The sequence below is a fragment of the Nothoprocta perdicaria genome, unplaced genomic scaffold (assembly GCF_003342845.1).
Source record: "Nothoprocta perdicaria isolate Ctin4 unplaced genomic scaffold, notPer1 scaffold_36, whole genome shotgun sequence".
Lineage (NCBI taxonomy): Eukaryota > Metazoa > Chordata > Aves > Tinamiformes > Tinamidae > Nothoprocta > Nothoprocta perdicaria.
The window spans coordinates 1,907,496-1,919,830 of record NW_020455599.1 but is presented as its reverse complement, the minus strand read 5'-3'; the positions used below and the strand labels follow the sequence as shown (position 1 = coordinate 1,919,830).

The window sequence follows — 12,335 nt, the reverse complement described above, 5'->3', positions numbered from 1 at the left end:
TCAAACAAAGCTAACATAATGACAGTTGTACAGTTGTATATTAATATGCCCCCTTAAGGACGTTACTAAATAGGAATATACTGTATTTTCTTTATTACACTATTTCTAACAGAGAGCTTTATACAAAACGGCACTTGCCACCATTCCAGTTTCAGACATGCCAGAGAGGAGGGAAAAAGGGTCAGGGCAGGAACAGTGACAGGGCTGGTCCCCACTGCACAGCCTAGGCTTTGCAGCAAGCAACAGCAACAGCTATCCACACCTGGAAAAGGCATCGCATGATGGGGACGGGATAGGGCACTAGAGAGCAGCTGGAGCTGGAGCTCATCAGAGCTGTGCTGTGAAGAGCACAAGGCTTACAGCAGTGACCTACCCACCTGGAAGGAGAAAACCGTGCCTCCTGGGTTTGCTCTGTTCACAGAAACAGACCTCTGTGCTCATTTTCAACAAAGTTATACCAACCTGAATCATATCGGAATTTCTCCTGCAAGATGCAAGTCTTAAAAACTTTATTTATGGACTAACAACTCAAAACAAAAGACTAATTTCAATTCCTCCCACACAGTCAAGTACCATGAGTTTGCAAGGCGCTAAAACAAAGCTCAGGAAGCCTGCAATGAAGTCCATGTACCAACATATTTTACTGTGCTGACAACTATTGTATTTTCCCATTGCAAAGACAAATTGTTTCATAGCTCATATGAATCTTACTCATATGAATCTTACTCGAGTTCAGCATTTTGCTGATGAAGTTCCTCCTTTAGCTCTGAGTTCTCCTTGAATGCTTCCTGAGCTCTTAGCTCAGTTTGCTTTTTAGAAGTGGTGAGCACACTTAATTCCTCCTCCATCTCCCGAGCTCGGGTTTGCAAGGACAGGAGGAGAGAGGCCTGCCTCGCGTTGCTTTCCTTGTAGCTTTCGGCGTCAGCCTTCAGCTCTTCAAAAGAGGCTTCCTTGGAGACCATTTTGGACCTGAGTTCAAGAAGCTATAAAGGGAGAAAGAGAAAATACATGAAAAGAAAGGAAAATTCTACTGAGCTGAAATATGAGACCACACTAAAAGTTTAAGAATGTGACAAGAAACACGTTTTGGAACAAAAGTGTCAGTCTTGTATTGCTAAGAGAGTGGGTGGACAGAGACAACTTCCTTTTCAAAAACATAGAAAAGGATAATAGAAGATGGTGTTAGTAAAAAAGAAAAAAATCTTGTGTAATATCGCTTTTTCATCTCCTACAGGAAGATAAATATATATTCACAAATTTAGAATTTAAGAAATGCCAAAGTAAAAGTTTTCTGTGCATCTTAACTCACATCCCTTAGACATATGCATTGCAATACAGTTACTAACATCACCCCTCCCATGTTTTTGCCTGCTTCCCCACTCCTCCTAATGCTCGTGCCCAACTGCACACAGAATCTTTGCCCATTGTAAAAATAAAGTGTCCTGCTTTCAGAGGCAACACATTTTTTTCAAGAGTTGTGCTCTAGGCAGTCGCTGGTCAGTATCTGCAAACAGTTATTTTTCAATCTGATAATTCAACCTAATGTAGCTGCATTTACACAGAAAAAAAAGACTTTTCAGGGAGGGTTGGAGAAGATCACTGCCAAATGTCTAGAGTTTGTTCCAAAGATGATGCTACATCTTCCCAAAACTTATGGAGTTCATTTGTTGTTCTTTGCTTCCCTCTTTTTTTTTTTTTTTTTTTTTTTTTTGTTAATTAAAATAACATTTTCCTTTCAACTATTTGCCACCATCTTCTCCAGACAACTCACCTGGATTCAGACATGCCAGGCACATAAATTTCAGTGTTACAATTTTATTTTGTTAAGAGGAACAAATAATTGAAAGTGGAACTTTTGTTATAAGAAGTGCTAACCCATGTTTAAGCTTTGCTTACAGCTCTGTTGTAAGCAGCAGGATGTAATATGAACATTTAGCTCCTAGTTAAAACTAACAGGCAGATAATTAAGCTACATTAACTGCTCTGACGTGTTAAGGCTTTTAAGAGGAGGCAAATATTTTAAAGGAGTAAATATTTAAGACACTAAATGGCTTTGGAGGCCAGAATAAATTCGTGGCTCTGCCAGAGTCTAACCAGGGGGACCAAACAAGGTATTTGGAGTGAAATTCCAAGCAGCTGGTGAGCCATTTGAATGCTTGCTCCCTTGGGAAAGGGAGGTCCTCGCTTTCTTCTCCCTCACTGTGCACTTCTGGCCTCTCCCTTGCACCAGCTCTGCTACCTGACACCTCACCAAAACAATTTAACTCAGTTGATGAAAAAGAATTCACTTTTTATGGAGAAGAGATAGGCAAGGAAGTACAGTTTTCTGAGAATTTAATGAACTTAGCTGGCTCACCACATGGTTCTAATACTAATGTAGAGCAACTCCTTGGAAGAGGCGGGGAAAAAATGAGCTGAACAAGAACTGTCTTGGAATCACATTATGAATCTTTAGATTTCTGTAGCACATCTCCCTTGCTTCCTACAAATGCATGTTTTGCTACTGACCATAATTGGTCAGTTGCTAATAGTCATAGAGATGCATGGTGAAAATGAGTCTTTCCCCTCAATAAAGAGGGATGTTTAGCTAAGTAAGAAAGCCAACATGACTCACCATATGACAGCAAAAAGGCTATCAGTGAGAAGTCAGGTAGACAGCCCTGCCTTCAAGAGCACCTCAGTTTCTCATCAGCTTATGGTGCTTATGGCCCCTCAAAAGGATCTTCCCCATATTCCACCCTTGGCTTTGGGCTGGCCAAAGCAGTCAAACGGCTACAAATTATCACAGGCTGAAAAACTGATCTGGTTAAAACGCAGACTAAAAGGAAAGGCTCCAGTCTTTGGCAGAACGTGTTCCCCAAGCCAGTGGGCTGTACGTACGACTGCAGGGATATTCCTGCCAACACAGGGGACGGGGCAGTGCAGGAAGGGAGACGAGCAGCTGCAGGGACAACAGGGCTGCTTTGTTTGGCAGCCGGAGCAACTTATGGGAGCTTGAAGTGCTCATAACCTTGAATTTCTCTGTGATTCAACTCCCCATCTGCAAAACGGGGTATTTTTTTCTTCTGTCCATTGTCTCTGTGGTCAGTTTCGATAGCAGAAAGAGCGAGAATAATCCCATAGCATGAGTTTTACGGAGCACTCAGCATAACCGGTCTTTGACCTTAACTGGGTCATGAAGGTCTGTATTAACAAGAGCCTGAGCAGCTGCTTTCTTGCCTATTCTTTTGCAAGAAGAACACTGAAAGAATCTATAAATCGCTCAGTTTTGCTGGCAATAAAGCCCTTCAAGATTTCCAATAACACAGAGAACAAATTATTTATGAGAACATTAAGTTTTGTATGACTTTTTAAAAATGATAAGTAAAGCTAAGCTATTGATCTTGTACACCCACTGAAGACCTTTTACAATTTTTACAATATTTTCAGTATCAACTGGCCAAAGTTCAGCTCATCTGACAGACACTCATCTCTGTGCCTTTAATTGAACACTAAATTAACAATTAATTCCCCTATATTACACATTTGTGCTGCTATCCTGTTATCTACAATAAAAGAAATTTAAAAACTGATCAGTGATCCATTATAGAATCAGATTGAGTAAGTCTCATTTAGCTACGTGTGTGTGTGTGCGTCTGTGTATATGTGTGTGTGTATATATATGTAAGAGTGAAAATACAGAAACTCTCAAATTATCTAAACAAATCCAGCTATGCATTATAAATGTTATTTCCCCCTGCTGCCTACCTTACATCTCTCCTAAGAGCTACCATCCCCACAGCACAGACAACAGAAAATGATGTGCATGTGCACTTTAGTACCTTTAGTGAGGTTAAAATGAACCTTATTAGCTCAAGCACACCTTCAGTGGAAATGTAAGCAATGCATATTTTGGGAGCTGTAACTTCATTAAAGAAGAGGGATGAATGAGGATGGACAGATAAAAATGAAATCACCAGCTGTAACAGGATAACAGTGCTCAGAACTTTCACATAGCCACAGTTCTGAAACATTAACTCCCATGTTTCATTGCCAAATAGTGTACTTATGGAATGATATAAAAGAGAGACTCTGGTACCACCAACATTTCAAGTACAGATTCATCAAAAAGCAACAACTTTGGACTTCCTACACACACTCTATCCTCTACAAAGAGTAACCAGAAAGAATCCTCAAGTCTGGAGAAAGATTTGGAGGTATTTGTAAGTGTACCTCTGACTGGGCATACTCATACTTCACCAGAAGTGCTGCAAGTTCGCTCCGAGCGGCGTCGGCTGCGGCCCGATAGCGGTTCATCTGCTCCCGACTGACAGGGCTATCCGAAGGAAAGCAACCGTAAGATTCCTGGGAAGACAGTACAAAAAGAAACCCATCAGACATTGGCTTTTTGGATACTTTTGTTTCAGTGTTTTGAGGGCTTTTTGAGACACCTAGTGCACTAAAAAACCCTCTTTCCACAGTAATAGACCTTATCAAAAAGTACAGAAAACAGTCACTTTCCTACCAGACACCACTTTGATCTGCAAGTTCAGCCACCAGCATTTTTAAGGTGACAGAGTATACAAGCAGAGCCACTTACATGGTTGTTTCATGACTAAATATAAAGTATCCTTTGTGTCAGAGAAAGACTTTTCTATTCCTTACATAAGCCACACAAGCCCATTACCCCTTAAGAAGTGCTGGGGTGCTCTGCTTATCTACGCTCTACTTCAACAGTATGGTTGGGAAAAAACAGCAGAGAATGAAGTACATAACGTAGGTAGTCATGATGTTATCCAAGTCTTCTCTGCCCTGCTTCCAGCTGCTGTTCTTGCCTTTCAGCATTTCCCTTTGGGCAATGGGCTACACCCAACGTGCCGGGACAGCTCCAAACCCCCGCAGTTTTATTCTTTACATGGGTATCTTGCAGCACTTACCACAGAAATTGCAATTGTCTGAAATAACACTGAATTAATTTAACTGATAAAACAGAGAAAGGAGGAAAAGAAAGTAAATGAAGATGCATAACAGCAGCTCCTAGGGTATTTCCAGTGACCTCTTTCCAACAGCAGCCATAAACAGATCCCTGAGTATAAAGCAAGCTTGTACTATGTTCCTCTTGAAACACTCTATAAGCTTCAAATATTTTCATCTCAGGTTATTCCCCATAGTTTCCATGCATGTAGAAACTCTCTTCAAAAAGTTTCTCTTCTATCAACTTATTCTGCTTTTCCTTCAGTCCACGTGAACTTTCATCATCCAAAATGCTGTTTGGTAAGGAAGTCTGCAGGCCCAGCTTTACCTTTTGGACTGCGGCTTTCACTGCTTACATTTCATGACCCCAAATCCTCATGTCAAACACGACGGTGAAGAACCATTCGTCTCCACGCTACTCATCATTTTGAAAATTTCTATTGTCTCTCACCTGAGCTGTGTTTCTACCAAGTTCACAGGCCCAGACCTACCCAGTCACTGCCACTTCTCCTCAAAGCCACTTTCTGCTTGCACAATTGTGCTTTTATGCTTAATCTGCCAGGGTTAAAGGTCCTTTTGAACTGCTTCAGTTAGGCTTAACTTCAGCCTTCCGAGCAGCACTTTCCTGTCCCCAGGAGCTGCCGTACTGACCTCTTTTCGTCCCTTTTCCAGGCCCTCCTGAGACGTGGTGAGCATTAGCGCCGTGCCTCTAGCCCGGTCTCCTTCATGCTGCTGTAAAGCTACAGCTCTTTTAGCTGCACCTTTTAGACTTGTTAAAATAAGCTTTCTCATTTGCACGTCTTTTGTTGTTGTTGTTGTGTTTATAGTAGAGTACAAGTGTGGCGGATTTCTTTGCCTGTGATACCTAAACCTTTCCATATGAAAACTCAAACTTGAGGTCTTCATAGGAACTTTCTGAGACAGACTTTTTTTTCCCCAAAATCAGTAGCATCTACAAAACTATGACACTGATAAACAGTGCTGTTCTGAAGGTAAGCACATGTTGGGAGCAGATGCCTGAAAAGATAGAATATGAGGAGGCTTTTATTTCATTGTGTCTCACATAGTACTAAAGCAGAACTGCCATCCTCATGCCTCTGGTGTGCAGGAACTTCCTGCTGACCAGCAAAGGATTTATTCTCAAATACACACCCTTGGCCAACAAGGCTTGGAGATACAAAATTCATAGCAGAAATCATTCTTGAAAGTCATTCACCACTTTTTAACCAACTACTCTATCTTTGTACGTAATCATGCAGTATTAACACCATGTGGGGGGAAAAACAAATCTGTATTTTGTATAGGTTTGTCTTAAAAGTTAAAATTAATTCCTTATTGTAGTGTGAATTAGATGAAAAGATTATTCTTAGATAATTACCTGAAAAGCAAATCTTATTATGAGATAAGAACTACTTCAGTTCCAAACAGAGTATTATTCTCCTGTAAGAAGTAAGAAAAGCAAGAAACATTTCTGCGGCAGGCAGTCTAGGAAAATTCCATTGCTGAACATTGAAGAGTAATAGAAAAAGTCTTTGAGGGATTTAAGGACTTTAAGAAGTCTTTGAGGGAGCAGCCAAATACACAAAGGGCAGCTAAAACAGACCCCAGCTACATGGATTTGATTTATCAGATGCCTTGGTACCTGTGCAACTGTTTCAGTTCTGGTCAGAGCACATACATGTGTTTATACACATACACATACACACACACACACACTTAATTTGCCTTTAAAAAAAGAATAGGGTGAATTAGTGAGCAACACGGAACAGTTCATAAGAAATATTAAATTAAAAAATAAGCTCTATATTGATTCAGTGGACAATATAACAATGTAAACCTTACAAAAACTACTGGGAGTACAAATAGTCGTCTGCCATGCCCCATCCTCAGTACATGACTATGCATCAGAAAGATTTAAAACAAAAAAAAAATAGAAGAGAGAAGCCCACAGCAAGAGGGAGCAGCGCACACAGCCCCGTGCGAAGGCACCTCAGCCTGTGCCCCCTCTCACACGCTGTTCAGACCTGTGAGTGGAAGCCCAACTGAAGCACAATTTACCAAAGAGAGCAACCTGAGGTCTCAGTGTCAGAACAGCTGGCAGCACAGCTGAGACCAGTCATTTGGGTGGTTTTGCCTACTTTTGCTTTCCAGTAACTCAGAAAGGAAAAAGGAAACAACAACAAAACCCACAGGCCTCCAAGGCCACCCTGCAAGGTTGCTCAGCTGAGGAACCAAGCTGCCCATTGCTACCATTTTCCCAAGCGGAATGATCCGGACCGTAACGAGCGGATCATTTGTAGCTAATGTAGCTCTTAGCTGAGAGCAGACGAGTTCTCACAGCTGAGAGCTGCGAGACCACAGAGCAAGCAGCAGCCTGATGGCGAAACCAGCTTCCCAGGGGCCGCGCCGCGGGGCCTGTGAGAGCCGGACAGCCGGTCAGCACCATTCGCTGGCAGGTACCTGCTGAGCAGGTACAGAGCTGGGTGAGAGGCACCTGCATCCAAGTGACACACACACACACACACAATGATGTCTAGGGCTTGTAAAGCATGGAAATTCCTGGATGGTATTTTAGGCTGCAAAATGAATGCATCTCCAACAAGGCCTTCTCAAGCAGAAATATAAATAAGATGTCTTACTAATAAATAACAGAATAATTAGCAACCCATTTGCCTCCCTCCAGCCCTCAAATACCAAGGCAGCCTTAAGTGAGTGATTAGGCAGCATCGCTAGTAAAAGCTATTTCAATATTTCAACTTCAGATGCTCCAAAGAGGTTTGGAGTTTTTCCCAAGAACTCCCTTCCTCTTTTGCAGCAAGAAGGGTGTAGCTCAGCTGCCTCTCCTTATCTCGGCTGTGGCCACGTGCCACACGTGGAGACGGCCATCAGATGGCTTGATAAGGAAGTGCCAAAATATTCAGGTTTCATTATGCCAGAATCCCTGACTTTAAAAGAGCATCCAGAGTGCGCGGGAGGTTAGCAGAGACTCTTACACATACTACCATAAAACTGCAAGGCGATCTGCTGCCCTTCTGCTTTCATCTACAGCAGCTTCAGCTTCTAGGTTGAGATAAATCAAAAACTTAGCTCCTACCCATTGAAAATTGGAGGGAAAAAAAAAAACACCATACAGTTTTCTAAAGAGATTATCATCTGGTAACATAACTTTTTTTTTTTTTTAATCTCCTGTCAGAAACACAAAAAGACCTGGAAAATAAAGCAAGTTATCTTAATTTGTATAATATGTAAAAAAAAAAAACAAAAAAAAAAATACCCAACACCACAGCCTTTCTGCAGCTCTTTGGTACAAAGACCTAGGCTAGATCCACCCAGTTCAGCCACACTCATCTCCTTCAGAAGCCGCCAGCTGTGCAGACACCACGGAGCAGCTCCTGCTGGGAGCTTCTGAAGAAGATCTTAAAGATGGGCATAAACATACAGCAGGATTTAAGAGCTTTAAATGAAGTCAGGTGCAAAATGTGATCACCAAATTTAATCACCAGAATCACCATTTCATTTGCTTATGATTTTAGTGAGATTTACTACATGAACAGCTCTCTGCATCCTTGAGTGCCTCGGTAAATATGAAGCTAATTACACACTGCAACACCACACTGGAAAACTTGATCTGATTCTAGTATTATCGGCAGTGAACGTGCATATTTTCAAATTTGATAGATTTTTTTTCTTCTGCCTGCAGCTGTTCACAAGTATGGTAATTAAACATACTGGCAACAAAGCATCAAAGCATTTCACCAAGCATGATCCTGCTGCACAAGGAACTCACTAGGCAGATGTGGCACTTCTAAAATTCTGGGAGCATTGAAGTCCGTAATATCTCATCAATACTACTTAGTTTATAGCTGATTACTGTTAAGATAATAAATGAATGAGCGGGAACTGACAGGAGAAGCTTTCAAACATTATTAATCAACCAGTTCTCATGTATTAGTACTCAACCAGTCTGTGTTTCGGGCAAGATGGGCTGCTGGGTGGGGTTGTTTCCCATTTGCTTTACGAAACTTTCTTGATCACTTCCCATTTGCCCACAAGAAAATGGAGCTGGCCATCTCGATTCAAATTCCAAAGAGAAGTAGAACACAGATTTACCGTGTTTATGGGTAACAGCTACTCGTAGCTGCAAGAGCTGTAAAACTCCTCAGAGGCACTCTTTAGCAGATACACTGCTCAACGATGCGAGGTTGCTGCTGTGTCAGGATTTGGGGGTTGGATTTTCTGTTTGCTTTAAAAAAAACAGTAGCAACTTCCACCTACCCGGTAGCCAGCTGATAATTAGCCATCTTCAACCAATTCCAAATCAGCAGAACTTCAGCAACATGTGGTAGTTTTATAGCTCCAGATGTACTTTAAAGACCTCCAACCATTCAGGTCACTTACCCCCATTCTGCTCTTGACAGTTTTTCTTTTATTAATAAAATCCTTTCCTGAGGCTCTACTCTAATTTCAACTCTGGCAGATGCTGCTGCCCCATCGCATCCCTTCCACCCCCAAACCACATATAAAAATCTCTTAAAAAAAAAAAAAATCACTATTTAAAAAGAAAGCCCTCAGAAGAGTAAGCAATGAGCACCGTCCTGTGCTCTGTCCCTCCTGCCCCCAGCAGAGGGTCTGCTCGGAGCCAGCGGTGGTCACCAGGTTGTCGCGTCAGAAACAAACAGCGAGGCACAAACCTTTGCAGACTCTGTTCTTCCCTTGAAGCTACGGAACAAAAAAAGGAGAAAAAAACACAGAAATGGAAAATTAAACTGATTTTGTGATAGGTGGATATTAGGCATTCAGAGATTTTCAGAATCTGACAAGAAGAAAAAAAAAATTGAGCGATCCTTAGTCATAATACTTCTTTCTAATATGAACTAGGTTAATATTCACAGATGCATATACACATTTAAATGGCTTTCATTTCTGAAAATATGATGCATTTTCTTAATACAGGAGGAAGGATGATTATTTTTGTTGCCACAAGAAGGAACACGACATCTAGTATAAAGTATTGGGAAGACTGCACTGTTGAGACATTCCCATACAGAACTATCTGCCTAAGAAATAGTAATGAAGTTTTCAGTCCCCAAATCTGCAATTGCATCTATGGGAGGCTAAGGTGTCCTTTAAATCAATGAGGAGCCATAGAAAATCATTCTGTATGAGCAGAAGTGCTTAAAAAGAGGAGCTTAAACATTGTGTTCTGATTATAACTACTGCAACTGCAGCCAAAAAATTAATATTAGAAGTTTATTGTTCTCTAGAATCTAATTGGTTTAGCTTTGTGATTAAACAACTGAAACATGTTCCACCAAACACGTTTCATTTCAAAAGCCATTTTCAAAATTTGCCTGTATAGACTGATAAAAAAAAGACAAGAAAAATACTTCAGCAATCAGAGAACATCTAATTTCTATTTTGGAAAATAATCTACTACAGAATAAAGAAAAAACACATTTTGGAGTACGTTTTTTTTTTTTTTTTTTCAAATTTCAGAGAAAAACCAAATCTCACATAAATAACTGCAAGTTTCCTGAAAAGTGGGGGGTCTGAGCACTGTTCAGAGATTTGTGAGCGAGTCCCAGGGAAGGAGGCAGGGCAGGTGGGTGGGCAGAACCCACTGTGGCTGCTGCCCATTGGGCTTGGCAGGCTAAACACAGACAAAACCAACTAAGGCTCGCTTTGTTTGGAAGGAAATTTAAAAAAAAAAAAAAAGTTTGAATAAATAAACCAGGCTCTATGTATATTTCAAAACGTTAAATTCTGTATAAGTAGGCTCAGTTAAATTGGCTTTGCCTCAGAGTATTTCAAAACATTTTCATGACCCAACTTTTATTAATTAGCAATTTTAAATTTGACAGGTGACATTTCAAAAGCATTTTAGATTTGTCTATTTCTTTTATATTTTATCAGTTGCCAGAAATGTCTCATTACTCTTGATTCCTTTCCACACTTCTGTTTTCTTCCTACTAACTAGGCCAAATTATTTGCAGTTTTTTGTGTAATTTTGGAGAAAAAAAGTTTTGTTATACACTTGTTATTTCTTTTTTTCTTTAAACATACTAGCGAAGCTTTAAAGAAACATGTGAAACTAAGTAAAGTGTTTTCAATAGCTCAAAGAAATTGCCAAATAAATTTTCTAAATGTTTTTCAGGGGAATGATGCTCAGCTCTCCTTTCTCTTTACAAGAAGAGGAATTAAAGAAATTTAAAACACATTGCCTGTTGTTATTTATTTACTTAAATGGCAAATTTCAAACTTGATTAACAGGCATAAGTGGAAGTTTTGTGGCAATCAAAATTTCAGACTTACCCTCTGCTGTTGTAAGCAGTAGGTAACATGGTTCCGTCTTTCGTTTTCCTTTTTGTCAGGATATGCTGACCTTGCATCTAAATGTAAATAAGTTTAAGGTGATAAAAGACAACAGTTACCAAGAGAATTACAAGGTAATGGTATATCACCTCCTGCAAATACTGCTTAAAACGCCTTTCTCTTGTTTTTATTTTACTTCATCCTTTAGTTGTACAGTTGAATTAAGGATTTGGGGGTCTCCTCCAGATACTCCTCTCACCAATTTGGAAAATGAGTGGTAAGCAAGTGCTGATGCCTTTAATCTCAATAGCAGTAAAAATGGTAATTGCTGAAAATTCTAGTAAGCCAAAATTTAGAAGCAGTAGCATGTAATAGAACTCAGTGCTTATGTGGGGATTAGTGGATTTTTTTTTTGTACAAAGCTTGTTGTTTTACTGGTTTTACTTGATCAATTCTGAAATTAAGTGACTTATGTACAAAAAAAAATAGTTTAAGAGATTTAAAAATATATCATTATACAATACCAACACGCTCACAATTCTTCTCCATGTCTGTCACATTTTACTGCACTTAATAAACAACAGATGCTTTAAACGCAGTTAAATGGGCGTGCACGTGCACCGCTCAGACTAGCTGCCAACCAAGGCTCACAAATTGCAAAGTTTAGGTCCAAGCCCTTGCATTTCACACGGGAGCAGCGGGTCTTGGCATTTCCCACTGTATCTTAGGCCAGTGGAGCCCGAGCATCCCTGGGCAACTCCTTGGAGTGCACATCAAAGCTGGCAGGAGGAAAAGTGCGGAGAGGAATTGCTTAGATAACTAGGAATTCCTGCTATGCAAAGAGATACTCCCTTTCGCCACGCTTAAATAGGAGGAAGGATAAAAGAGCGGGGGGGAAAAAAAAAAAAGAAAAAAAAAACTCTTGACCTTGAATTTGTAAAGATAAGCCGTAAACATGAGCAGAACTTTACCCAACTATAATTGACTGCAGCTGCAGAAGTTTTATATATATATATATTTATAAACAAAGTTTCCTAAGTTTCATATATATATATATATATATATATATA

The 12,335-nt window shown here is 40.2% G+C and overlaps 1 protein-coding gene across 1 annotated transcript in view; it reads right to left on the bottom strand.

Annotated features, from left to right (window-relative positions):
• Positions 1–11,322, bottom strand: part of CCDC170 (coiled-coil domain containing 170) — a 34,828-nt gene extending 23,506 nt beyond the window's left edge. Inside the window, 4 exon segments of the mRNA XM_026044396.1 lie at positions 727–983; positions 4,213–4,344; positions 9,645–9,672; positions 11,266–11,322. Of these exon segments, the coding sequence (XP_025900181.1) occupies positions 727–983; positions 4,213–4,344; positions 9,645–9,672; positions 11,266–11,294 (446 nt within the window). The 5' untranslated portion in view covers positions 11,295–11,322.
• Positions 11,323–12,335: the final 1,013 nt, after the last annotated feature.